The sequence below is a fragment of the Macaca nemestrina genome, chromosome 8 (assembly GCF_043159975.1).
Source record: "Macaca nemestrina isolate mMacNem1 chromosome 8, mMacNem.hap1, whole genome shotgun sequence".
In the NCBI taxonomy this organism is placed as follows: Eukaryota; Metazoa; Chordata; class Mammalia; order Primates; family Cercopithecidae; genus Macaca; species Macaca nemestrina.
In genome coordinates, this window is record NC_092132.1 from 97,711,597 (window position 1) to 97,739,330 (window position 27,734).

Here is a 27,734-nt window from a genome sequence, read left to right on the forward strand (position 1 = left end):
TGTAATCCCAACACTTTGGGAGGCCGAGACGGGCGGATCACGAGGTCAGGAGTTCGAGACCATCCTGGCTAACACGGTGAAACCCCGTCTCTACTAAAAAATACAAAAAACTAGCCGGGCGAGGTGGCGGGCGCCTGTAGTCCCGGCTACTCGGGAGGCTGAGGCAGGAGAATGGCGTAAAAACCCGGGAGGCAGAGCTTGCAGTGAGCTGAGATCCGGCCACTGCACTCCAGCCTGGGCGACACAGCGAGACTCCGTCTCAAAAAAAAAAAAAAAAAAAAGTTCCCTGTGCTCTACCTACTCATCTCTCCCTCCTTCCCACTGAACCCCTGGCAACTAGTGATCTTTTCACTATGTCCATAGTTTTCCCTTTTCCTGGATATCACAGAGTTGGAATCATACAGCATGGAGGTAGCCTTTTCAGATGTGTTTCTTTCACTTAGCAATATGAATTTAAGTTTCCTCCCATGTCTTTTCATGGCTAGAAACTGGGTGTATCATAGTTTATCCATTCGCCTACCAGAAGACATCTTCCAGTACACCACTTTGATTCCCTTATTTCCATTTCTGTATGTATTTTTAGTTTTTGTGTTAGTGTTTACTTTGAGGAATAACAATTAACTTTATATCAACCAAATTTTAATGAAATACCAACTGAGTTTCATAGTATACAAAGACTCTGCGCCTTTACAGCTCTGTTGTGCCCCTCTTCCCACACTTTATGTTGTAGTATCACAAACTGCATCTTTATATATTGTGTGCCCATTAACATAGCTTTACAATTCTCGTTTCAGGGGTTTGTCTTTTAAACTATTTAGTAAAATGAAAAAGGAAGTTGTAAACCAAAGAGTGTTTTTATATTTACCTATGTAGCTACATTTACCATTGTTCTTTGTTTTTGCATGCTTTTGAGTTACTGTTTGATGTCCTTTTGTTTCATCCTGGAAGACTCTCTTTAGGATTTCTAGAGCAGGTCTATTTGTGAAATACATCAGTTTTTGTTTAGCTGGAAATGTCTTAATGTCTCAATTTTTGCTGGATATGGTATTCCTGGTTGACTTTTTTTCTTTTATCCCACTGTCTCCTGACTACCATGGTTTTGATGAAAAACTGATTATTAATTTTATTCAGGATCTCTTGTATGTGATGAGTCATTTTGCTCTTGCAGTTTTCCAGACTGTCTCTTTTTGTTTGGTGTTCAATAATTTGACTATAGTGTTTTTAAGTATGGATCTCTTTGAGTTTGCTCTACTTGGTGTTGTTGAGCTTCTTGGATGCATAGATCATGTATTTTATAAAATATGGGACATTTTGGCTATTCTTTCTTTTTTTTTTTTTTTTTTTTGAGATGGAGTCTCACTCTGTCCCCTAGTCTGGAGTGCAGTGGCACAATCTCAGCTCACTGCAACCTTTGCCTCCCAGGTTCAAGCGATTCTCCTGCCTCAGCCTCCCAAGTAGCTGGGATTACAGGTGCCCACCCCTATGCCTGGCTAATTTTTGTATTTTTAGTAGAGATGACATTTCACCATGTTGAACAGACTGGTGGTGAACTCCTGACCTCAGGTTATCCACCCACCTTGGCCTCCCAAAGTGCTGGGATTACAGGCATGATCCACTGTGCCTGGCCTATTATTTGTTTAGGTAGTCTTTCTGCTACTTTCTCCTTGTCTCCTCTTTCTGGGACTCTCGTCATGCATATGTTGATCTACTTGATGATGTCATACATGTCCCTTAGGCTTGGATCACTTTTCTTCATTCTTTTCTTTTGTGCTTCCCTGGCTGCATAATTTCAATTGTCCTATATTCAAGTTTGTCCCTTCCTTCCTTCCTTCCTCCCTCCCTCCCTCTTCCTTTCCTTCTTCCCTTCCTCCCTCCCTCTTCCTTCCGTCCCTCCCTCTTTTTTCTTTCTTTCTCTCTTTCTCTCTTCCTCTCTTCCTCTCTCTCTCTCTTTCTCTCTCTTTCTTTCTGATGGAGTCTTGCTCTGTTGCCCAGGCTGCAGTGCAGTGGCATGACCTCGGTTCACTGCAACCTCTGCCTCCCTGGTTCAAGAGATTCTCCTGCCTCAGCCTCCCAAGTCACTGACACTACAGGCATGTGCCACCATCCCTGGCTAATTTTCTTTGGATTTTTAGTAGAGACAGGGTTTTACCATGTTGGTCAGGCTGGTCTCAAACTCCTGACCTCAAATGATCTGCCTGCCTTGGTCTCCCAAAGTGCTGGGATTACAGGTGTGGGTCACTACACCCAGTCTCATTATTTCTGGTGCCTGTTTAAACCTGTTGTTGTAACCTCCTAGTGATTTTTCATTTCATTTCAGCTCCAGAATTTATAATTGGTTCTTTTTGGTAATTTCTTTCTCTTTACTGATATTCTCTATTTGGTGATACTTCATGCTTCTGGCTTCCTTAGTCCTTTGTACATGGTTTGCCCTAACTCTGAGCATTTCAAAGACAGGTGATTTAGTTTTTGTCCACTAAGTCCAATGTCTGGCTTCCTCAGGGATAATTTCTATTAATTTCTTCAGAGTATGCTTGTGAATGGTTCATACTTTCTTGTTTCTTTGCATGCTTCATAAATGTTTGTCAAAAACTCAGCATTTTGATAATTACAATGTGGCAACTCTGCAAAGTAGATTCTGCCCCCACCCTCCAAAGGTTTGTTGTTGCTATTTGTTGTGGGCTGTTGTTATTTGTTACTGACTTTTCAAAACTACTTTTGTGACATCTGTATTGTTTGTTGTGTGAGGCCGCTGAAGTCTGTGTTCCATTAGCTTAGTGGTCAGCTAGTATTTTTAACAGAGTAACCTTAAATACTGAAAACCCCCAACCCATAAAAGAAAGAGGGAAAATACAAACAAACAAACAAAAACATACCTACGGAAACTCTTCCAGTCTTTAGAGATTGGCTCTGTGTTGGCATACTCCTTTAACACTTAGCCAGGTTGTTTATAATTCTGTCTTAGCTTTCTCTTCTTGAATGTGCACATCTTGAAGGTCAGCCAGAAGTGGAGGCTTGGGGTCTTCTCAGGCCTTTTCTGAGCACTCCACCCATGCTGGGCATGCACGTGATTCCCTGGTACACGCAAGAGCTTTTAAAAGCCCTATTCCCCCACTTATGTTCTTCCTCCAGCTCTTCCTTCCCAGACTTTTTGGTCTTTCTATTGCTTGTCTCAGGCTGCTACAGCCAGTACTTTTGCCCTTGCTGCTCTTGGCAAATGCCCAAATGCAAATGCTACCCTTGCTCTAGTCCATCAGGGAGCTGCCAGCCAGGTCCAAACACACTCCCCTGTTTCTTTGAGAACAGAGTCTGTGTTGTTCACTCTGGCACTAGCAGCCTGTGTCGGGAATTCATGCTGCCAACTTCATGGCCACCAGCGATCTGGAGAAGGAGGGATGGCAAGCAGGCAGTTTAAAACACCACAGTGCTCTCTTAGTACATTGCAGCAGCTTCTTTCTTCATTATACTTTCCCTGGTTGCTGTAAGTTTGTGGCTAGATTTCAGAGTTCTGTAAAAGTTGATTAGGACGGCTTTTGCCAGTTGTATTCGTGGAGCACCGGAATTCCTTACTATGCCATTTTTGGTGATGTTGCTTCTCTCATAATTCTTAAAATTTTGATTTTGTACTCATAGAAAGAACTTAATTTCTTTCAGACATTGATTTTAATAATATATCACTCTTACGTACATGTAGAAAAGGACAATATAAGTAAATTGCTTAAGATATTCCCAAATGCTTTCATGTTCACTCACTGTCTCCTCTGAATCACTTTTCATTTCAGAGTCATTGCCCTGCGGGTTTTTATACACCACTGCTCTCCATTCCATCAAGACAGCGAGCGCTGTAGCATTTTTTTAGAAAGTGCTCTCCGCCATCATTCTCAGGATTCACTCCCAGCCACTGGCACCCGTATGTGGACGAAGACAAACATCCTAACTGACACTCTGGACAACAGTGATTGTCAGATGCATCTGAATTTCAGTAAAATATTTTAAAAAGCGCACTTAATAATTGACAAGATGTGGGATGTATTTTTCCTGAGAAGTCAGATGAGGAAGTGATTAAGTCAGTCACAGAAAGCACCATCGAGGCAGGCACCATTTTAAGCCAGTCTGTAACAGATGGAAGGCTCTTGCCAGTGGAGTGGTGCAGAGGAGAAAGGGCTCTCGGTAGAACCATCAGCTTCACACACAGGAAACCAGGCAGGTCCTGGTATTTGGAGTTGAGTCAGGTGCCAGTTGTTGTGAAAGGAAAATGACTTCTTCTTGAAGTGAGCAGTGGAGGGCTCCCACTTGAGAACTGAAACTCCATTCTCTAGGCCAAGAAAGCTTCAGCAGATTCTAAGGAACACAGTGATGTGACAGGCTCTCTTGGGCGGCCATCTGGAGAACGGATTGGACAGGGAGAGCAAGCTGTGAGTCCAGACCTGCTGCACCCTTCCTGGGTGCAGGTGCAGCTGCAGCATCACTGTCACCAAGGAGGCAGCTGGGGACCTGGGGTGCAAGGAGGCTGGCAGAGGGGCTGCCGGGTGTGGGCCAGGGAGGGATGAATCCACCTGATGAAAATGTAGGCTGGGAAGACAAACTGCTTTTCCTTTTCTGTTGTGGAGAATGTGAGCAGGTATTTGGCAGGTGGGACACCCAACCCACAGAATCCAATGCCTGTTGTCAGCTCTGGCTACTTTACAATCTGGGGACTCAGCCTCTTAGATTCTAGAAGCTGAAGCACACATATAAATTGTTACCAATCACAGCAGGTTTCAATGACATGCGCATGCTTTAATAGCATGAGGGGTGCGTGACCCCAACAACCAATAATTTTGTCCCTTTGACTCTTGTCCTTCCTTTTCCAAACTCACACATTGGCAATAAGGTTCATCCTAAAAAAGTCAGTATTTTTGGATATAAACATGTAACATATAAAAATTTCATGGCCGGGTGTGGTGGCTCATGCCTGTAATCCCAGAACTTTGGGAGGCCAAGGCAGGTAGATTACCTGAGGTCAGGAATTGGAGACCAGCCTGGCCAACATGGTGAAACCTCTTCTGTACTGAAAATTACCTGGGCATGGTGGCACACGCCTATAATCCCAGCTACTCAGGAGGCTGAGGCAGAATTGCTTGAGCCCGGGAGACAGAGGTTGCAGTGAGCCAAGATCGTGCCACTGTCCTCCAGTCTGGCCAACAGAGCAAGACTCTATCTAAAAAAAAAAAAAAAAAAAAAAAAAAATCCTACTGTGACACAAAAACAGAAAAATAAGCCGTAAAGTTAGAATAGCCTGAAGGCAGAAGGTAAACAAAACCATCTAATCTGGTAGTTGAGAATAAAAATCTGAAGAAAGCACTAAAAAGTTTCCCATCTCTTGAAACTTAATTTCATATTTACGTTTAGAGAGCAGTGCTCAAAAATGTTTTACTTTTTCAGACTGCAATTTGGAGGAGAACTGCTCTTCTGCCATCTGAAGTATCCAAATATGATCCCTAGGATGAGAGACAGCTGAATTATGGTCAGCTTCATCCTATGAATGAAGGGAAGTCAGACTGGCTTTCGGACCCCAAGAGCATATATTAACAGCATATATTAACTCAAACACATTTTAACAGTTTTCAACCTCCTGAATTTCTTTTTTTTTCTTCTTTTTTCTTTTTTTTTTTGAGACGGAGTCCTGCTCTGTCGCCCAGGCTGGACTCAGCCTCCCTAGTAGTTGGGACTAGAGGTACCTGCCACCACGCCTGGCTAATTTTTTGTGTTTTTAGTAGAGACGGGGTTTCACAGTGTTAGCCAGGATGGTCTCCATCTCCTGACTTTGTGATTTGCCCGCCTCGGCCTCCGAAAGTGCTGGGATTACAGGTGTGAGGCACCGTGCCCGGCCTTTTTTTTTTTTTTTTGATACGGAGTTTCACTCTGTTGCTTAGGCTGAAGTGCAATGGTGTGATCTTGGCTCATTGCAAATTCCGCCTCTAGGTTTCAAGCGATTCTCCTGCCTCAGCCTCCCAAGTAGCTGGGATTACAAGGCACCTGCCATCATGTCCGGCTAATTTTTGTATTTTTGTAGAGACAGGGTTTCATCATGTTGGCCAGGCTGGTCTTGAACTCTTGATCTCAGGTGATCCGCCCACCTCGGCCTCTCAAAAGTGCTGGGATTACAGGTGTGAGCTACTGCGCCAGGCCTAGGCAAGCGCTTTCTAACCACTTCCTGTAAAGCACCTCAATATGCATCACTGTCACGTAAACTCAACTTAGTGTTAATAAATGTAGCTTTGGGAGGCGGAGGCAGGTGGATCACGAGGACAGAAGATCGAAACCATCCTGGCTAACACGGTGAAACCCCGTCTCTACTTAAAATACAAAAGTAGCCGGGGTGGTGTCATGCGCCTGTAATCCCAGCTTCTCGGGAGGCTGAGGCAGGAGAACCGCTTGAACCCGGGAGGCGGAGGTTGCAGTGAGCTGAGATCGTGCCACTGCACTCAGGCCTGGCGACAGAGCGAGACTCCGTCTCAAAAATAAAAATAAAAAGTAATTATGTTGACTATCGGAATCAGTAAATCATCTCACTGAAAATAGTCTGAGTTGTTTTTAGGAGGATATGGTAATCTCTTATAAATATTTATTTTGCATTCCCTAAGTGATTAGGGAGGGCTTTAATAGTGTTTCTGTGGCTTCTTAAATATATGAGAACGAAAAAAATTGTGCTAGAACTTTTTCTGGATGTGTGTAAGTCCACACTTATATGCATTGCTGGATTCGAGTCTTAATAGGTAATTGTGTGACATCATCATTGCGTACCCTGAGTCACTCTAAAGAAATACGTTTGTTCTTTAGGAAACCTATTAAATATCCCATAATGCAACATTAGAAATGACCTCTGGAACTGACTGCAGAAACTGCTCACAGTTAGTAGGGCTTGGTGTTTCAAAGCAGATCTGGTGAGAGGCCTACGGAAGAAGAGACTCGACATGGAGCAGGTGTGACTAGGGATAGTGAGTTAATAGATTTGGGCCGGGCACGGTGGCTCACGCCTGTAATCCCAGCACTTTGGGAGGGTGAGGCCAGCGAATCTCTTAAACCCAGGAGTTTGAAACCAGCCTAGACAACATTGTGAGATCCCATTTCAGTTTTTTTTTTTTTTTTTTTTTTTTTTTTTGAGACGGAGTCTTGCTCTGTCGCCCAGGTTGGAGTGCAATGGCACGATTTCGGCTCACCGCAACCTCTGCCTCAGGGGTTCAAGCGATTCTCCTGCCTCAGCCTCCTGAAGAGCTGGGATTACAGGCACGCGCCACTATGCTTGGCTAATTTTTGTATTTTTAGTAGAAATAGGGTTTCACCATGTTGGCCAGGCTGGTTTCAAACTCCTGACCTCAAGTGATCCGCCCACCTCAGCTTCCCAAACTGCTGGGATTACAGGCATGAGCCACTGCGCCCGGCTGAAAAAACCTATATTTTAAATTCAAAATACTAAATGGGTCTGACCAGAAATGCCTGCCTCAAATTGCAGGACACATGACAAAGCCCATCCTTACTTAAGACATTTTCAGTGTGCGATGGGTCTACCGGGATGTAACCCCATCATGAGCCAAGGCCCATCTGCACCCTGCTATAGCTACTGGTAGATATCTTACCTGTCTCCCAAAAGGGACCCAACTACTTTACTTTCAAGGCACTTTTTTGGAATATTTAACAGGGAAAGAGCCTGGAACTAAAAACAGGTCTAACGCAGATACTGCCACACGATGGCACTGCTTCCGTAGACCTGGAAGAGACGCGGGCGCGGGAGCTGGCGGGGGGCGCTGGGCTCTGCGGGGTCGGGGAGTGGCGTGCGGCGGGAGAGCCCGCACCTCGAGGGGCCGGCAGAGGACACGATGTCGTGACTGCGTCTCCCTCATCTGCTCTGCTTTTGGCGACGGGGTCGCGCCGCCCTTTCGGCCAGGACGCAGCAGCCGCGTCGCTGGGCGTCGACCCCCAGGGCCGGCCGGACCCGGGACCTCCGAAGAGAACTGCGAGAACCGGGCCGCATTACCTGAGGCGCCCGAGTGCGGTGCTGGCAGCCCTCCCCGTCTGCCAGGCCGCCGCCTGGGGACCTTACGACGAGGCTGTGGCTGTCCCCACGGCCCGTCCCCCGCGCCTCTTCCCGCATCTGGTCCCACGGTGGAGGCGCGGGGCCAGGGTCTCACACGCGTGCCCACGGTCGCGGGGCATCCTTGAACGCGCGGGTCCTCTCCCACGTGTCCCCACCCCCCGCCCTCCGGCGACAGGAGCCGGCCTGGGGCGCGCGTGCTGTGGCCAAGTCCTGGTTTTGATTTCACTCCCAGGCCCTAGGAGCGAGGAGGTTCCAAGCCCACAAACAGGAAGGAGAGAAGGCCCTGGAGTGCGGGCAGAGGGAGTGTCATTCCCAGCAGCGCAGCGCGGGCCGGCCCGGGCCGGGGAGGGGGCACTAGCGCGCGCACCCTACTGCAACGCGCCTGGGGGTCCCGGGGGTCTGGGAGGGGGTCCAGGAGAGGAGCAGAGAGAGGACGTGCCCCTGGAAGGCTCCGGGCAGCTCCGGGGGTCTCCCAGGGCGCCCCCGCCCCTTCCCCCGCGGCCCTGGGGCGCCCCAGCTGTGCCGGAGCCGGGGCGGGGCGTGCACGTCAGCCGGGGCTAGAAAAGGCGGCGGGGCTGGGCCCAGGGAGGTGACAGCCGCGCTTGGACGCAGAGCCCGGCCCGACGCCGCCATGAGCGCCGCCCTCTTCAGCCTGGACGGCCCGGCGCGCGGCGCGCCCTGGCCTGCGGAGCCTGCGCCCTTCTACGAGCCGGGCCGAGCTGGCAAGCCGGGACGCGGGGCCGAGCCGGGGGCCTTAGGCGAGCCAGGGGCCGCCGCCCCCGCCATGTACGACGACGAGAGCGCCATCGACTTCAGCGCCTACATCGACTCCATGGCCGCCGTGCCCACCCTGGAGCTGTGCCACGACGAGCTCTTCGCCGACCTCTTCAACAGCAATCACAAGGCGGGCGGCGCGGGGCCCCTGGAGCTTCTGCCCGGCTGCCCCGCGCGCCCCTTGGGCCCGGGCCCCGCCGGTCCGCGCCCGCTCAAGCGCGAGCCCGATTGGGGCGACGGCGACGCGCCCGCCTCGCTGCTGCCCGCGCAGGTGGCCGCGTGCGCACAGACCGTGGTGAGCCTGGCGGCCGCAGGGCAGCCCACACCGCCCACGTCGCCGGAGCCGCCGCGCAGCAGTCCCGGGCCGACACCCGCGCCCGGCCCCGCCCGGGAGAAGAGCGCCGGCAAGAGGGGCCCGGACCGCGGCAGCCCCGAGTACCGGCAGCGGCGCGAGCGCAACAACATCGCGGTGCGCAAGAGCCGGGACAAGGCCAAGCGGCGCAACCAGGAGATGCAGCAGAAGCTGGTGGAGCTGTCGGCCGAGAACGAGAAGCTGCACCAGCGCGTGGAGCAGCTCACGCGGGACCTGGCCGGCCTCCGGCAGTTCTTCAAGCAGTTGCCCAGCCCGCCCTTCCTGCCGGCCGCCGGGACCGCAGACTGTCGGTAACGCGCGGCCGGGGCGGGAGAGACTCAGCAACGACCCATACCTCAGACCCGACGGCCCGGAGCGGAGCGCGCCGTGCCCCGGCGCAGCCAGAGCCACCGGGCACCCGCTGCAGTTTCTTGGGACATACGAGCGCAAAGAAGCTACAGCCTGGACTTACCACCACTGAACTGCGAGAGAAGCTAAACGTGTTTATTTTCCCTTAAATTATTTTTGTAATGGTAGCTTTTTCTACATCTTACTCCTGTTGATGCAGCTAAGGTACATTTGTAAAAAGAAAAAACCAAGACTTTTCAGACAAACCCTTTGTATTGTAGATAAGAGGAAAAGACTGAGCATGCTCACTTTTTTATATTAATTTTTACAGTATTCGTAAGAATAAAGCAGCATTTGAAACCGCCCTTGCTTCCTATATTCGCAGTGACTCCCGCCCGCCCGCCCGTCGGTGGCGCAGGACCCGGCTGGGGAAGGGTGCGTTCCGGACCCGCAGCCAGCGAGCACCAGGGAGCCCGGGCGCCAGGTGTGTGTGTGTGTGCGCGCGGGCGGGGGGATGGGCAGTAGGCCTGAGCTGCTCAGGAGAGAGTCTGTGTCGCTTTTGAAACGCGCTAAAGGCTCCCTCCTAGTCTTATTTAACTTGCTTAAGCTCGGTGGAGCACGGCTGAGCTCAGGTAAGCTAGCAGTTTTCCAGCGGAAGGTGCGCTCCCCAAGACGTGGGGAAGGGTTGGCTGTTTGGGGGGCCCCTGCTAAGAACAGTCCAAGAGCTCCCTAACTGTAGAGGCTGCTGGAGGGGCGAAGGGCAGAAGCCCGGCTGAATCATCTCCCACTTTCCCGGGACTTTGCTTTCACTTTCCTCAGTCTTGTGGACAGAGTCAAGAAGATTTTCAAAAGTGCTCCAGAAAAGCCGGAATAGTCATGTAGTGGATTAAAAGGGCAGTCACAAAACTGCTTTTAAGACCAGCTGTCTTGCCTGTAATTGCAATGTTTTAAGATTTAATTTTAAAAAAGCCTTCTGCCTTTACCCCAGGAACACTTGGTATTAGGCACCATTTCTTGGTCGTAGGCTGCTACGTTTCTTATTAACCATGGCCTGTCATGATTATATTTCTATGAGGAAGGCAACAAAATATAGTGTCCAAAGATGATTAATTCTTGGTTTAAATCTTTGCCAGCAAAGCAAATGATAAGGGACTGTTCCTTAGTCTGTGATCTTTGCTCTCCGTGCACATTACCCAGCCTGATTAAACAGGTGTGTGGTGGAGCCAGCTATCCCCACCACCATTCAGCAGAGCGACGATCAGACCGGTTCAGAGAGCTACACTTTATGGGTAACAGTTTCACCTCTGATACAGTTCCCTAGAACATTTTCCAAAAAGTAGTGAACTGCGAAGTGCTTAAGTTTGACATTTATTGTAATAGAACAGTAATAAGTATGGGGCAAAGGTTTACGCTTTGCAGGGTATTCTTTGGGGGAATGTTAAATACTGTAAGAAAAACATGCTCAATCCTGGTAAAATGTTCAACTTGTTAAAATTACAAATGAACAAAATTTTTTCTTCTCATATATTGCCTGAATACCAAATGAAGAGCTTAAGCTTAAGATTCAATGTGAAAACAAAAGTAAATATGTTCCTAAATTTGCAGAAAAAACATAAAACTGTAGAAAAAGGTATTTTGATTTACAGTTCACAAAACTATATCTTAACATTTCCCCAGAAAAATATGTTTCAAGATCGTAAACTACATTCACTGTGTCCATAGTTAACAAGTAACTACCCCAAATCACCACCACCACCACCACCCTTGCAACCACACTGCAAAGTTCACAGATCCTGCGGCAACTGCTAGTGTTCTGCAGAGGCCCCTCCTGCACTCAGAAGCTCGATTTCCTCCAATCCAATGCAGCTGGTCGGGTGGGCGGTTACGGACTGGACGAAACAATTTAACAACCCCACCTCCTTTCCCAGGACACTCTTCACTTCGTAGCTCTGCAGGGATAAAAGGCACGCTGGTTAAAGCAAACAGCCTGGGACATACTGTTTCCAACAACACGGAAAACCAGAGCCAGAGTGGGTTTCCCCAGTCCACAACCTTCCACGCCTCAAATGGCTGAGAACAGTGGTAGGAAAGAGAAACAAATGAAGAGCCATTACATATATATATATCCATTTATTTTAGCAAGTGAAGGAACTACCCCATTTTGGTAAATGAATTCTATTTTTACTTGGGTGGGACATGATGCACACAGGCTCTGCTGGGAAGGCCAGGGCTGGGCACACAGTGCCCACAGCTGTCTCCCACTTCCTTTAGGACACTTCCTCAATCTAGCAACACTTCCGGTCAAGGGATTTCCTGGTGCTTTGCCCCAAACTTCCTTCCTTAATAGGATCCCATTTCTTCTAGAGTTAAACTGGGCTAACATCTGTGTTTTTGTAATGAGACTTTGCTTTTTCTTCAAATTCTTTTTGGTTAGTCCCAGGTGAGTTTCATCTCCAGATGAGACAGGTACAGGGAGTCCTTGGCCCCCATCCCTGATGAAGCTGAGAGGGTGTGGTGCACCCCATTATAGATCAAGCTGCATTATGCTGCTGCGGGTAGGGTTGAAAATAAAGGCTCAAAAGCACTGAGATATTGCATCTCTGTCTTTCTGGGAGATTAAAGCTCTAGAAGGAAACGCCACTTGCAGTGTAGTATCACGGGCACCCCACACCCCTCCTCTGTGCAAGGCACTTGGCAGTTGCTACAGCAGTTCTGTTTGGTGTCTGTTAACTCACCCCTCCCATCATTATGGTGTCATGGCCAAAGAGACTGAGGATGGAGAAGCCAGACAGTGTGGCCAAAGCAGGCAGAGTGTGGCTCCTTGGTGCCCTTCCCTTCAAAGGTGCGTGTCTCACTGCCTTTCCCTGAGTTTGAGCTGGCTTCAGTGTCTGGCTTCTCATGAACAGAGTGCAGTGGAAGGGACACCAAGTGATGTTCCACGCTTGGTTAGGAAAAGTGCCCAGCTTCCAGCTGGCCCTTGGGATCCACACATGCTGTGAGGGAGTCCAGCCAGAGCTGCAGCCTGGACATAGGAGCCTTCAGTGACTCCTGCCAACCTTGGAGGCACCCGCTAATGCCCAGTGGAGCCAAGGGGAGCTATCCTGATGGAGCCCTGTCCAAACAAAAGTTCTGTGCACAGAATGAATATTGATGCCACCAAGTTTTGAGATGGTTTGTTTTGTAAAAATAAATGTCAGGATCAGTCGGGGATGTGAACGCTACTGATGCCAACTCGTGGGGGGACTTTTATTTTCCCATTTGTAAGACAGGCATGGTGCCTATTCACTATGTTTTGTCAAGAGTTTTGGCTTCCTTGGTGAAAAGGAATAAAGTCAACAGAATGGTTTAATGTAATGATAGGGGCAGTGGGTGTTACTGGTCAAGACAGGTGAAGGGACGGAACTTGGCGATGGAAGCTGAGGCCTTCCCAAGGGCTCTGAGGTGGCATGGACAGAAAGTGCAGCTGCTTACTCGCTCCCAGCCACTGTGAGTAGAGCTGGGCTTGGGGTAAAGAGCCTCCTAAGTTGTCTACTTCCAGGCTTGGAACTTACCCCACAGTCCACTGGTGTTGGCCCTGAAACCAGAGCACCCGAAAAGGTGATATTAAGGGGTTTATTAGGAGCCCATGTGGGCCTGTCACTGAAGAGATGGCAGTGAGCAGGACAGAGTCTCCAGGCTGCTGGACTGGAGGGGACACCAGTGGGTACAGAAGCAGAAGCAGGGGGTCACCGCACGGGGAGGGAGGGTGGAGGCGGCATGCTGGACACCCTTCTGTTGTCTTACAGTTTCAGTTAGTCTTGCATGTTTGTGCAAGTGTGAAACAGATGACCCTGTGGTCTTCTGGAGTAAAAGTACACAATTCTGACTTGGAAAAAGCCAGCAAAAAATCATTTATTTGTAAAATGTTAGGTTTGGCTATATTATTTGTAAATGGAGTTTAAAATTTTTTAGTATTATTATTTTTGAGACTGAGTCTTGCTCTGTCACCCAGGCTGGAATGGAGTGGTGTGAGCTCTGCTCACTGCAACCTCTGCCTCCTGGGTTCAAGCAATTCTCCTGCCTCAGCCTTCCAAGTAGCTGGGATTATAGGTACACACCACCATGCTGGCTAATTTTTGTATTTTTAGGAGAGATGAGTTTTTACCATGTTGGCCAGGCTGGTCTCAAACTCCTGACCTCAGGTGATCTGCCCGACTGGGCCTCCCAAAGTGCTGGGATTACAGGTGTCAGCCACTGTGCCCAAGTAATAAATCTTTTATGTGTGGGAGAAATTAACATGGAGAGGGTTAAACAACTATATCAGCAGACTCCCAAGCACTATTCATATGAATGTGTGTCTGCACAGGTATAAAATGTGCTCTCTTAAAAAAATCACTATACATGTTCCTTTAACTTTTCCTTTTCTGAAAGCCAAGGAAACAAACTTCAAGTTCCATGTCACAATAATGTTACTATTGAGAAATGAGATGCACAACTACAGACAATCCTATTGTTTTCACATCTGCAGCTTGAACACATTACAGTACAGGCATAAAGCTTAACACTCACATACCTTAACCGAAACAGTACATTTGCCCCAGGGAATGGAGTCACGGATCTTGTGGAAAGCCCCAGTTTGATTCTCTGAATTTTGGTGAATGTGCATGCTCACCCAGAAAACTGACAGAATCCATACTGGGTGTCTCTCAGCTAACGTCTCTACCTAGGCCCCTCTGGTACCCATCTTCTATCAGCTTCTTTCCAGATCTGCAGTAAAGACCTGATCAGCCACTGTGAGTAGAGCTGGGCATGGGGTAAAGAGCCTCCTAAGTTGTCTACTTCCAGGCTTGGAACTTACCCCACAGTCACTGGTGTTAGCCCTGAAACCAGAGCACCCAAAAAGGTGATATTAAGGCCGCTGCCACCCTCTGGCCCTCACCCAATGCATACACATACACATATGCACACACATACACCCATGTACGCATATGTCAAGCATATGTGCATACATAGCATAGTCAAGTGGACACATGCGCATGGGCAAAAGTGCTCTGAAGTACACACACTGCACAACGTGCACACACGTGCACTTAGGTACACACACCTTTGAGCTCTTTATAAGCAGGGCTTTTACCTATGGGAATATTCTAGTTGACAAGTTAAATGTATAGGAGGAACAAGCGCCTTAGCCAGAAGGAAACCAAGTGAAGGAAGGAGGATTTCTGCCAGGGTTCCTGGTCTCTGGATCTCTAAAGAGGGGTGGGGATTGGAAGGGGTGTCAAGCACTGTCCATTGCTGGAGGCTTCCTGGATGGTGACCAGCTACGCCCAGCAGGCAGCTGCTGCCACAGCACTGCCCCGCCCTTCTGAGTAGTATGGAGCAGCTGGAGAGCTGTGTGCCATGCCCAGGTGTTGTTGGTTGAATCTGTTGAGGTTGTGGGTTTTGGTTCATTTTGTCATGCGTTCTCAAATGCGCGTTTCTAATGCTTTCTCCCAACATTCTCCATCAAGATGCGTTCCCTGAAAACTCAGATCTGCCATCTTTAGCACCTACTCAAACCCTGCTAGTTGGAAACTTCTACTCCCATCAGCTGTGGGCAGTTCCCCACTTTCTGGGCACTGCCTCCTCTTTTCTTCCTCCCTCCCCACAGGACTCAGACAAGGAGACAAGGAATTGGCCGACAGGCACCGCTGTGTGGTCGGTTGCCTGTTATACACTTAAACTTCCTTAAGGACAGGAAAGCACATATGCTGTTCCCCATTATGCCCCTTGGGCTGGCTCCCAACTCTGCAGGTGGTCACTCTGTGGGGCAACAATGACTTTCCCTCTGTGGGATGTCTTTGCCTTGGGCACTGCACTCATCCCCCTAGCAGGGAAATATGGGCACTACCTTGCTGGGACATTGGGAGGTTCAAGGGGGAAACGTGAGAATGTGGTAGGCTCACTTCCTGGCCCGTGGTGATGACTCACCTTTTGTACCACTGGGGAACACTTGCTGATGAGTCCAGCCTCAGCATCAATCCCTGCGTGCAGCAGCTCAGGGACAGTTCCGAGCTTGAGCTCGGGGACACTGAGGAGCTTTAAAGCTGGTGGGTGTTGTGCCAGGAAGGAGCAGAAGCTGTTTTTTTTTTTTTTATCTTGAGCTGCAGTCTTGCTCTGTCGCCTAGGCTGGAGTATGGCGCAATCTCGGCTCACTGCAACCTCTACCTCCCCAGTTCCAGTGATTTTCCTGCCTTAGCCTCCCAAGTAGCTGGGGTTACAGATGCGCACCACCTCCCCTGGCTAATTTTTTTGTATTTTTAATAGAGATGTGGTTTCACCACGTTGGCCAGGCTGGTCTTGAACTCCTGACCTCAGGTGATCTGCCCGCCTCGGCCTCTCAAAGTGCTGGGATTACAGGCATGAGCCACCATGCCCAGCCCAAGAGCAGAAACTCTTTAGAGCATGCAGGTGATTCTAGTGTGTAGTCACTTGTGATCCTCAAAGCTCCCGCTCATAGACTTATCCATGTTCCAATTTAATCCAACTCTGATAGACATGGTTTAGATGAGAGAGGACAAACTGCTGCTCTGCCTCACGGGGCTGCTGGCCCCTCCTGAGGTGCAGTGGGCGAGAGGGTGGCAGGGGTAGTGGGGCAGGGAGGAGTCTCCATAGGACAGGTCAAATCACCACAAATTTGGGTTGGATACTTGGGAGGTTGAGGCGGGGGAATCGTTTGAGCCCAGGAGTTCGAGGCTGTAGTGAGCTTATGGTTGTGTCACTGCACTCCAGCCTGGATGACAGAGTAAGACTCTGCCTAAAAAAAATAAAATAAAATATTCTGGCTAGACTCTGGCCATGGGGACCCATTAGACAAAGACCCCTATTTGACCACAGAGCTCCAGGCATGACTGGCCTCCCCAGTCACCACACTCCCTTCCAGTGTGGCCCAAGTCAGCTCCCTGGATGTGGAGCCCTCTCTGGTTCCAGATGTCTCTTGTGAACTGGGGCTGTGCCCAGGGGCCACTGAGTGGCTGGTCCCTTTCTGTGGCTATTCCATGAGCCACTTGTGGTGCTTTTAGATGGCTTTGACACGACACAGGTGGCATCTCCAGGACAGATGTCTCATTTATGAGGGTCAAATTTCACACAGCAGAAACTCTTTGGCCCATCAATTATATATTTAGGTGGCTTTTCTTGGAGGAGCCACCCTGCTTTACTAAGCTTCACCACAGTGACTCTCAGGGCAGGACAGTCACATTGCCGGTTATTCAGAGTCTGGAATACCCAGTGTTTAAAAAAAGAAAGAAAAAAAAAAGCATCTTGGGGAATTCCATCCAATTAACATGACACCTTGACAGTAGGACTCCAACCTCAAAAATGTGTTTCTGTAATCAAAGCCAGGGGCCAGGGTGGGCGCAGTGGCTCATGCCTGTAATCCCATCACTTTGGAAGCCCAAGGCGGGAGGGTCGCCTGAGGTCAAGAGTTCGAGACCAGCCTGGCCAGCATGGTGAAACCCAATCTCTACTAAAAATACAAAATTAGGGAGTGGTGGCTCATGCCTATAGTCTCAGCTACTCGGGAGGGTGAGGCAGGAGAATCGCTTGAATCTGGGAGGCAGAGGTTGCAGTGAGCCGAGATCATGCCACTGTGCTCTAGCCTAGACACAGAATGAGACTGTCTCAAAACAAAGGAACAAACAAACGAAAACCAAAACAAAACAAAAAGCCAGGGGACAGCTTCCTGCATCTACCTCAAGGATGATCCAAAATAACCTCATTCCCACAGAGGAAAGGAACCCATCAGCCTGAATGGCAGATGGATCTGCATTTGACTCTCGAGCATCTACACCACTTCCTAGTGGGATGGGTTGTAATGGAACACATTTGGGAGTGGGGGCTTCCTCTGGGGATGAGTTGCTCATGCAGGCTACCGAGTGTGGGGCCCCCTGGGCTGGGCCCCCTACACTTACCCCATCTTCACCGGCGGCAAACCTCAGCAGGGAGGAAATGCTGCGCTGCAACAGCTGCAAGAGCAGAAGCAGGGCTGGGTTAAACTTCTTCCAGTACAGTAAGTGCTCAAGTTAAATCACTCATTCCCAAAAATTAACATGTTACCTCCAAACTACCTGTCTTCAGAGCTTTGGTCTCACAGTCTTAGGTCAAAGATGTGTTTTAACATGGAGAGACTGTGTTCACACAGGATGCATCCTCCCACCTTTCCTAGGGAAGCTCCTAGGACCTAGAGGGAGCTCCAGATGCAACCCATCCCAGCCGAGTCCCAGTGCCTCTGCAGATGTGAGAAGGACGTGCACCTGCTTCAGCTCGGTCTCACCTTCCCTATGTTGGAGTGAGCTAGGAGTGCGTGCGTGCTCTGGCCTGGTTCCTACCTTGACCTTCACTCTGCACTGGGGTCTTGAGCGGCAGTCCAGGAAGACCTGCAGGTGCCTCTTGAGAATAGGAGATGTGACAACCCGGGAGCAGTCCCCACAGGAAAAGGCGCCTCTGGTACATGAAAAGCCAAGGAAAGACAAGGCCCCGGGAGGCACAAGTCAGGAAAGCTCCAGTGGGAGATATTTTCCTAAACATGAGTGTCTGCTGAGATACAAAACGGGGCTTTACTCTCAGAATCAAGTTTCTGAGACAGGCCTGCAGCTGCCTGGACTCAGCCTGTCCAAGGGATGAACATCAGCTTCGAGTAGCACTGGCTGGAGGCTGATGAGGGGAGCAGAGGAGGGGATGCTGAGCCTCCCAGGAAGGGAAGTCAGAGCCTGGGAGGCCAGGTGTCAGCCTGCCCCCTGGCCTGGGAGAGAAAGTCGGCTCTCAGCTGCCAGCACAGTCACTGTTTTGTGCTACCATGCATGCCTGCACATGCGCTCATCTCTTCCACGCGGTCCAGTGATGGCTTGTGTAAGGCCACCAGCCTAGGCGTGCCAAGAAGACATTTGCTCTTTGCTTTGTTTTGTTTTGAGATGGAGTCTCACTCTCGCTCTGTCACACAGGTTGGAGTGCAGTGGCGTGATCTCAGCTCATTGCAACCTCCACCTCCCCCTGGTTCAAGAGATTCTCCCACTTCAGCCTCCTGAGTAGCTGGGACTACAGGTGTGTGCCATCATGCCTGGCTAATTTTTGTATTTTTAAAATTAATTTTTAAAATTAATAGTAGAGATGAGGTTTCACCGTCTTGGCCAGGCTGGTCTTGAACTCCTGACCTCAAGTGATCCACCTGCCTCGGCAGGTGGATCCCCTCACCCACAGTACTGGGATTATAGAGTCTCATTCTGTCACCAGGCTGGAGTGCAGTGGTGTGATCTCAGCTCACTGCAACCTCTGACTCCCTGGTTCAAGAGATTCTCCTGCCTCAGCCTCCCGAGCAGCTGGGATTACGTGCACACACCACCACGCCCAGCTAATTTTTGGATGATCTGGATCTCCTGACCTCATGATCCGCCTGCCTCAGCCTCCCAAAGTGCTGGGATTACAGACGTGAGCCACTGTGCCAGTGTCTTTGCTTTTTTTTTTTTTTGGAGACAAGAGTCTCACCCTGTCGCCCAGGCTGGAGTGCAGTGGCGCAATCTCGGCTCACTGTAAGCTCTGCCTCCCGGGTTCACACCATTCTCCGGCCTCAGCTTCCCGAGTAGCTGGGACTACAAGCGCCCGCCACCACACCCGGCTAATTTTTTGTATTTTTAGTAGAGACGGGGTTTCACCGTGTTAGGCAGGATGGTCTCGATCTCCTGACCTCGTGATCCGCCCGCCTTGGCCTCCCAAAGTGCTGGACATCTGCACCTTTCACAAAAACCAGGCTATATGTAGTCACCAAGTTTTTCTCACTTATTCATGTTTGTCCTGTTTTTTTAATTCTCCTGACTGATAATAAAGGAGGTGGGGACAAACCCAGCACTTCTATCTCATAACAGGAGCAGCTGCAAGAAATAGCAGAAATCTCAGTAAGGAAAAACCACCGGGCCCCAGGGGCCTCTTCCCTTGCCGCTCAGCAGAGGCGGAGGTTGCCCCTTGAGCTCTCGAGGGAGTCACCTGAGGCAGCAAGGCCCAGGTTCTGGGGGCTGGGTTGCTTCTGTGCCCTTTGGGTTCTAGGGCTTTCAGGACAGCCCCTGTCCCCTTACCTGTCTTCCGGCCTCTGTTCCAATCTCCCGTTGCCACACACGTCACACACAGGCCATGAGAAAGCAGTGCTCTCGTCCACGCCAACCACAGTGCCTAGGCCCAAGAGAAGGAAAGCCTACCTCAGAGGCAGCTCTGCCCTGTCCGACTCCTTTGCTCCTCCATGTGCAGAGGACAACATGAGGGGCCTCGTGATTTTTTTTCCTTACTTGTGAGTTTATATATATGTTCTTAAGCTTTTTATAATTTCCACTTATTGTACAAAGAAAAATTATAACAATAAGAAGTACATTTTAAAACCTGCCTGCATATTACCACCTAACCAAAGTATTTTCGTTGGGATATTTTTCCAGATGCATACGTAGTTACATCACCACAGCTGAGCTGGCCCTCAGTCCCTCAAACATTCCCCATATTGCATATTTAGGTCTGTGCTTTTTCTGTAGCACATTAATAGTATATAGACTCCTTAACACAGTAATGAGTGTTTGAGCTGTGATTATGCCACTGCACTCCAGCCTGGGTGACAGGGCAAGATCCTGTCCCCCACCCCCTGCCAAAAAAAAAAAAAAAAAAAAAGATGAAATAAATGGTAAATTGACAAATGGAAAAGACACCTGAGACGTGTGTCAGAGACACCCCTGGGCATCCCAGAGGGTCATGGAAGGCTTCCTGAGGAAGGGAGTGAGGGGGTCCACAAAGCAACCAGGGTGGGCCACATGGGACCTCAGCACAGGGACTCTGCACACCATGGCAGGGCTGAGGCCGGGCAAGCACAGTTGGTCAGTGCTTGCTTGGGATTGGGATGGTCTGATTTTCTTGGATGTGAAGCACTGTAGATATCATCTTGAGACACCAGCAAATCGCAGACGTCCTTGTTGAAAAGTGGTGAAATTAGATGTTTGAAGACAAAGTAAAATCTGAGTTTCTAGAAAAATAGAAGGGTCTTCCTTTCCACTCTTGGTGCAAAAAATTTAATTCCCCACTAGAACAAACATTGGGAGAAAAATTACCTTTAGAGGATAAATCAGAAGTATGAGAATGAGTAGGCTTGGTTTATTAAAGTGCATTCATGCAATGCATACTTGAATGGCTTTTAAAAAATGAAAATAATAGATCTTGATTTTGAAAAGGCTGCCCTAGCTAATGACATTGTCAAAGTGGGTCAAAGGGATGAAAAGCAAAGTCAATAAAGGCTCATAACGCAGCTGGAAAGCAGTGTTGACTAATTCACAATAGGCAGGCGCATGAGGAGGTGCAAGGGGAGAAAGGAGCGGCTGCATCCCCAAGACCCCAGCATATCTGGCACCGTGGCCTGGCTCCTGCCCAGGGCCTGCAGGCCCACCAAAGGCCCGCTCACTGGTTTACTGGTGCTTGAATGACTGCTACCTTAATAAAAAGTAGACTGCCACCAGCCAAAGTTCCTTTTTATGCTAGGATATCCATGGGTGTTAACAGCATTTACATTTACATGGGATTAAGCAATTTCCTTCCAATTAGAGAATAAGGAACGAGTTGAGGAAATACATTTCATCTGAGGTCCATAAGCCATTGTGGAAATCTTTTCTGGCAACCCTAAATAAATTTCAAGAGATGGCTGGGAAGTGTATGATTAAACATTTACTTAAGACCGGGCACAGTGGCTCACACCTGTAATCCCAGCACTTTGGGCGGCTGAGGTGGGAGGATCACGAGGTCAAGAGATTGAGACCATCCTGGCCAACATGATGAAACCCCATTTCTACTAAAAATACAAAAATTAGCTGAGTGTGGTGGCACGCGCCTGTAGTCCCAGCTACTCGGGAGGCTGAGGCAGGAGAATCGCTTGAACTCAGGAGGCAGAGGTTGCAGTGAGCCGAGATCGCGCCACTGTACTCCAGCCTGGCGAGAGAGAGAGACTCTGTCTCAAAAAAACAAAAACAAAAACAAAAGACATTCACTTAAAGGAGCAACAGAAAAAGATAGTTTACATCAGGGTTGAGGACACCATACTCATGAACCTGCCAGCAGTTTGCCATTATGTCTTTACTTTGCTTATGTGCAGAAATATCTTGTAATTAGGTTTAGGAAGGGTGTATTGCTAGCTACGAACACATCTTTTTAAAAAGGTCCTTTCAAAGGGACCTCAGGATGGGTGGGTCTGGCGTTCACCGCAGCCTGGTGCACACATTTCTTCAGTAACTTGAACTCTGCTATACCCTCTTCCTCCCTATCTCCTGATGGAAAGAAGTCAGGGCTCACAAGTCTTCTATTTAGAGGCTGGAGCCTGGGTTTAGACAGGAGTTCATCACTCTTTCCACAAAGATGTGAGCCTACTGCATCCCTTCCTGCATCCCTGCGCCAGGTCCCATCGCTAGTGAGTGGTGGACAAAGAGGTGGTGAGCAGAGTGAGGGAGGGAAAACCAGCATTGCCAAACGACTTCACCCCAGAAGACACAGCAGAGAGACATTTCTGCACACCCCAGAGCTGCCACTCAGGGAGAACAGAGACGAGGAGGCCTTGTGACACCAGCAAGGAGTGAGTGCCTCCCCCTCACCCCGTCACTGAGGCCTGGATGGACAGAGGGATGCTGCCAACTCTTAGTGAGTGACTGCTCCATGCTCAGAATACATTCAGGGTCCTTTTAAACTCTGCTCAGAGAAAACGTTCCGTACTCAGCCATCTGAGACCCAGATGCTCAGCTCGTTCAGCTGTTGAGAGAGCTGCCCAAACCCAGCACCAACTCTGCAGAAGTGAAGGGGTCCCCTTGGAGCCATGCAGGGGACATGTCATCACCGAGACCTTCTGGACCACGGCAGGGCAGAAGCGAGCAAGGCTGAGGTGCTGAGATGGGGGCAACTGCTATTGCCAAACAGCAGTGAGGACTCCAGCCTTGCCTGGATTTGATAGAGGTGGGCAGGCCCGTGGCTGGCAGGTGTGCAGGCTGAGGACTGTGTAGGAGCAGGTCACTGCCTAGCTGCTACCTTGCTATGGGCATTCCTGCATGTGAGGCTTGGATAATCTTTGTTATTTTGCAGCTGGGGGTTTGTTTTCTCTTAATGCCCAGTTGACTGGTTCTCATTAAAGGATCTGGCAGCACTCAGCCCTGCCTCTGTGATAAGTCTGTTTACAAATCTTGAGCCCTATATGCGGGCCTGCAGGGCAGCTATAGAGCAGGCCTGGAAGCAGAAGAAGCCCACAGGGAATGGTACATGAAAATGGTGAGATATGAGGAAAATGAAATGTCAGAAATTTGAACCTATATAGAGAAGGAAAGAGTATTAGAGAAGGAATAAATGAAGGTAAAATAAAATCTTTTACATTTCTAATTCTAAATTGATAGAAAAGATAGTTTATTTAAATAATAATAACAATAATGTAATCAATGATTATACCTTTTGAGTAAGTGAAATGCATAACAGGAGTGTTACAAGGGATGGGAAAGAAAAAAAAAAAGAAATCAGGAACACTCTGATATAAGGTACCTGCATTACCTGTGAAGCAGGACAGTGTTATTTGAAAGTGGACTTGATTGGCTGTAAAGTGTATTGCAAACTCCACTAGAAAAACTTAAAAATCAGTATAATTGGACCGGGCGCGGTGGCTCACGCCTGTAATCCCAGCACTTTGGGAGGCCGAGGTGGTCGGATCACGAGGTCAGGAGATCAAGACCATCCTGGCTAACACAGTGAAACCCCATCTCTACTAAATATACAAAAAGTTAGCCGAGTGTGGTGGCGGGCACTTGTAGTCCCAGCTACTTGGGAGGCTGAGGCAGGAGAATGGTGTAAACCCGGGAGGCGGAGCTTGCAGTGAGCTGAGATCGTGCCACTGCATTCCGGACTGGGCGACAGAGCAAGACTCTGTCTCAAAAAAAAAAAAAACAAAAAGTATAATTGATATTTTGAAAGAAAAGAGAAAATGGAAACATAATGCTCAATAAAAATGAAAATAGAGAGTGGAAGACAAAAAAAAAAGAAACAAGCCGTGCAATAAATAGAAAACAGTTATAAATACAGTTGACATTATCTCAGTTATATGAATAATCACTTTAAATGAGAATGGTCTCAATACACAAATTAAATAACAGAGACTATCAGAGTGAACAAAAAACAAGAACCAACTATATGTTGTTTATATAAAGACACGTGGCTAGCCACAATGGCTCACACTTGTAATCCCAGCACTTTGGAAGGCCAAGGCTGAGGGATTACTTGAGGTCAGGAGTTTGAGAGCAGCCTGGGCAACACAGTGAAACTCTGTCTCAACAACAACAACAACAACAAAAATTAACTGGGCATGGTGGTGCGTGCCATCCCAGTAGTCCTAGCTACTCAGGAGGCTGACGTGGGAGTATTGCTTTAGCTCAAGAGTTCAAGGTTACAGGAAGCTATGATCACACCAATGCACTCCAGCCTGGACGATCCTGTCTCAAAAACATTAAAACCAAAATATGCCCAGGAGTTTGAGAGCAGCCTGGACAACACAGCAAGACCCCATCTCAAAAAAAAGGATGAAAAAACCAATAAAAAATCCAAAACACTTCTGGTTACAAGCATTTCAGATATGGGATACTCAACTTGTATAATCATAATAATATAAATGCCATTTATTGATTTTCATCTTTGAGAATCAATCTGTAGAAAATGTGTGCAAAGCTTAATTATAGTTATACAACAGAATGTTACCAATCTTAACAATATAAAGTGCAGATGCAAAGGTAGGTAGATGGAAAGGAAGAGTGTAATAAAAGAAGGGAAGGAGAGCTAATATTATTTTCTTCCAAAGTGATACTATCTCCAGCAAATGGAACAACAAAACCCCTCTGGTTAACATCATAATCAATGGTGAGAAAGTACATGGTTAACCCCTAAGATTAAGAACAGGGCAAGGTTGTTCCCACTACTGCTATTCTACATGGTACTGATAGTCCTAGCTAATGCAGTAAGACAAGAAAATAAAATAAAAGCTACACAGATTGAGAAGAAAGAAAGAAAACTGTTCACAGATGACTTAGTTTTCTATGTAGAAAATCCCAAAGAAACAACAAAAAACCACTGGAACTACTAAGTGATTACAGCAAAGTTGCAGGGTTAATATCAAAAAGTTAATTGTTTTCCTATGAAATGCAATGAACGATTGGAATTTGAAATTAAAAACAATACTATTTACAATAGCAACAAAATAAATGAAATACTTCAGTATAAATCTAACAAAATATGTATAAGATCTGTATAAGGAAAACTAAAAAACTCTTCCGAAAGATATCAAAGAAGATATAAATAAACACAGAGATATTCCATGTTCATGGATAAGAAGGCTCTAGTATTAACATGTCAGTTTTTCCCCACCTGATCTACAGACTCAACACTATCCCAATCAAAATCTCATCAAGTTATTTTGTGGATATCAACAAATTGATTCTAAAGTTTATATGGAGAGGCAAAATGACCTAGAATAGCCAAGACAATATTGAAGAACAAGAACAAAGTTGGAAAACTGACAGTACCCAACTTCAAGACTTAAAAGTTGCAGTAATTGGCTGGGCACAGTGGCTTACGCCTGTAATCCCAGCACTTTGGGAGGCCGAAGCGGGTGGCTCATGAGGTCAGGAGATCGAGACTATCCTGGCTAACATGGTGAAACCCCGTCTCTACTAAAAATACAAAAAAAATTAGCCGGGATGGTGGCGGGCGCCTGTAGTCCCACCTACTCAGGAGGCTGAGGCAGGAGAATGGCGTGAACCCGGGAGGCGGAGCTTGCAGTGAGCAGAGATCATGCCACTGCATGTCACTGAGTGACAGAGAGAGACTCCATCTCAAAACAAAAAAAACAAAAACAAAAACAGAAACAACCCCCCCGCCCCAAAAACAGAACAGGCAAATTTCATAGAAACAAATAGTAGATTGGTGGTTTCCTAAGACTAGGGTGTGGAAGGGTGGGTGGTAATGGGGCGTGAATGATAATAGGTGTGGGTTTTTGTTCTAAAATTAGATTGTAGTGATGTTTGCACAATTCTGTGAATACTAAAAACACTTTAAAGGAGTGAATTATAGGGTATTACTGAGTTATAGCTCAATAAAGTTGTTTAAAAATCTCCATGAACCCCAAACTGCTGAAATCCTCCTTTACAGAAATCAGTTAAGGATCAATGTCCAAGAATGTTTATTACAGTCTTGTTTAATAACTGCAAAAACACGAGAGATCCTGGATGTCCATGAGTGGAGGGAGAGTTTATTCATATGAGGGGATGCTATGCAACTATTAACTTCTTGAGTTGGATCTCTCTCCCCACCTGGACAGATATTCCTACTACAGAGAAGCAAGTGGCAGAATAATGTGCAGTAAATCATCTGACGTGCAAGCACGCACACCCCCTCAAGGCGGGCAGCTGTGTCTCCTGGATGCGCCAGTGCAGCAGAAAGTCGGGGACAGAGGGCGGGCTGTTAACTTTCTCTTCATTTATTTTTCACTAGTTCCACTAGCCATGTATGACTTTTAGTACTAAGTTTTATAAAGTTAAAAAAGAGAAAATATTAATGCTGTTTTCAGCTCCAGACTCGCATATCTAACCAGCTGCTGAAACATCTCAGATGTATGCAAAACATGCAAACTCTCCTGACAGAACTCAGAGTGTCCCCTTAAAGCTGACCTTGCCTGCCACATCCTACTTAATGAACAGCACTACCATCACCTTATCTGAGCCAGGAGCTCAGAGGTCGTCAGATATATCTTCGGCCTCCATCTATGCCCAATTCATCACTTAACCTGCTGATTTCCCTAAGTCCACCCTTGAATTTCCTTCTCTACCGCTGCCCCCAATGCCATCCAGCCCCTCCACTCTGCTCTGCAGGGAGGACATCAGACCAGGCTGCCTGTACCAATGACAAAGCACACTCCTGACACCACCAGCCTGGTGGGCCCACCAGCCTCAGCTTAGTCCCACCCCCATCTGGCTGCCTGTCCTGCCTCTTTCTGGACACGCCTGCTCAGCAGCTTTCTCATGCCAGTGGCCTTACGAAGTCCTGCTTTCTTCCCAGGAATGTTCCTTCTGCTCCATCCCTGACCTAAGTAGTCTCATCTATGCTTCAGAGCTCAGCTTGAGGCTCCTGTCTTTGGGAAGCCTTCCCTGAGCTCCCCACTAAGATGTGGGCGCAGGTATCAGCGGCTAGAGCACTCAGAGCCTGAGGATAGGCCTGTCTGTGTTCATCTGATTCACCTCCTTCTGTGCAGAATCGAGTTTGATAGCAAGAACAATTTCTGCTTTTGTTATGTATCCAGTGTCTGGAACTTGGCAGGCACTCTACAAATACTTGTTGAATAAACGAGTAAATGAATATAAAGTATAATAGTTAAGAAAGTATAAACACCAATTCCTGTGAGACGGCTGCCTACCTTGAACACTGCAGATGGAGTTGACAGGTGTGGCAGAGTCCAGACTGTCAAGCATCACCGGATCAGGCAGCTCACAGGAACTTGCACCAGAGACTATACTCAAAAGGGGTTTCTGAAGCAAGACGACAGTCCGTTCAGCACAGACAATCCGACCTGCCGACAGAGACACTTCAGGTTACTGAAGCCTTGAAGAAAAAGTGAATTATGCTCATAATGGCAGTCTCCTTTGCTACCCCTCGAGTCATGCATGTGAAGGTGTAGTTATGGGACTGTGTCCAGCAGCACATGCATTGTGTGTACACATTCCCAAACCCCGTGAGCTAAGCTAAAGAAGCACTCAAATGTGAGAGTCAAGTCAATCCACAAACGGTAAATTATGTGGTATGTGAATTATGACTCGATAAAAATTTAAAAAGATAGCTTAGGCAGGATTTTAGTTTGATCCTGGAAAAAGGGGATGGCTGATCTAAGTATATGCATTTATAATATTCTAGCTTTTGGTTTGTTTGTGGATTCTGCAGCAGTACAGGGTGCCACCAGCAGACAATTCTGGAGTGAGCAACAGCCATCTCCATGGAGCTAGTTCTGCCCAGGTAGCCGCTACAGGGTCAGTGAAGGCTGGAGGCTGGTACATGGGCCATGTCTGTGATGGTCTCCGCGAAGGTGCTGGCAGCGTCCAAGCAACATGGAGGCATCCAGAGGTCACAAGAGCTACTCTATGGGCACCG

General features: G+C 48.1%; 2 protein-coding genes across 14 annotated transcripts in view; one reads left to right on the forward strand and one right to left on the reverse strand.

The window, feature by feature from the left end:
• Positions 1 to 8,639: 8,639 nt before the first annotated feature.
• On the forward strand, positions 8,640 to 9,912 carry LOC105496908 (CCAAT enhancer binding protein delta). Its single transcript, XM_011767551.2, has one exon. The coding sequence runs from the start codon at positions 8,706 to 8,708 to the stop codon at positions 9,513 to 9,515; it is 810 nt and encodes a 269-aa protein (XP_011765853.1). The 5' UTR covers positions 8,640 to 8,705; the 3' UTR covers positions 9,516 to 9,912.
• A 991-nt stretch (positions 9,913 to 10,903) lies between these two features.
• LOC105496910 (scaffold protein involved in DNA repair) overlaps positions 10,904 to 27,734 on the reverse strand; it is a 477,476-nt gene continuing 460,645 nt past the window's right edge. For all 13 annotated transcript variants that reach the window (XM_011767553.3, XM_011767557.3, XM_011767555.3 and 10 more), the window contains 5 exons: positions 27,007 to 27,159; positions 19,634 to 19,727; positions 17,897 to 18,011; positions 17,480 to 17,533; positions 10,904 to 11,497 (listed from right to left, as the gene is read on the reverse strand). In XM_011767553.3, coding sequence (XP_011765855.2) covers positions 11,354 to 11,497; positions 17,480 to 17,533; positions 17,897 to 18,011; positions 19,634 to 19,727; positions 27,007 to 27,159 — 560 coding nt within the window. In that variant the 3' untranslated portion in view covers positions 10,904 to 11,353. The remainder of the gene's footprint in view (positions 11,498 to 17,479; positions 17,534 to 17,896; positions 18,012 to 19,633; positions 19,728 to 27,006; positions 27,160 to 27,734) is intronic.

Coding starts and splice junctions, on each gene's coding strand:
- LOC105496908 (XM_011767551.2), top strand. CDS start 8,706: ATGAGCGCCGCCCTCTTCAGCCTGGACGGCCCGGCGCGCGGCGCGCCC.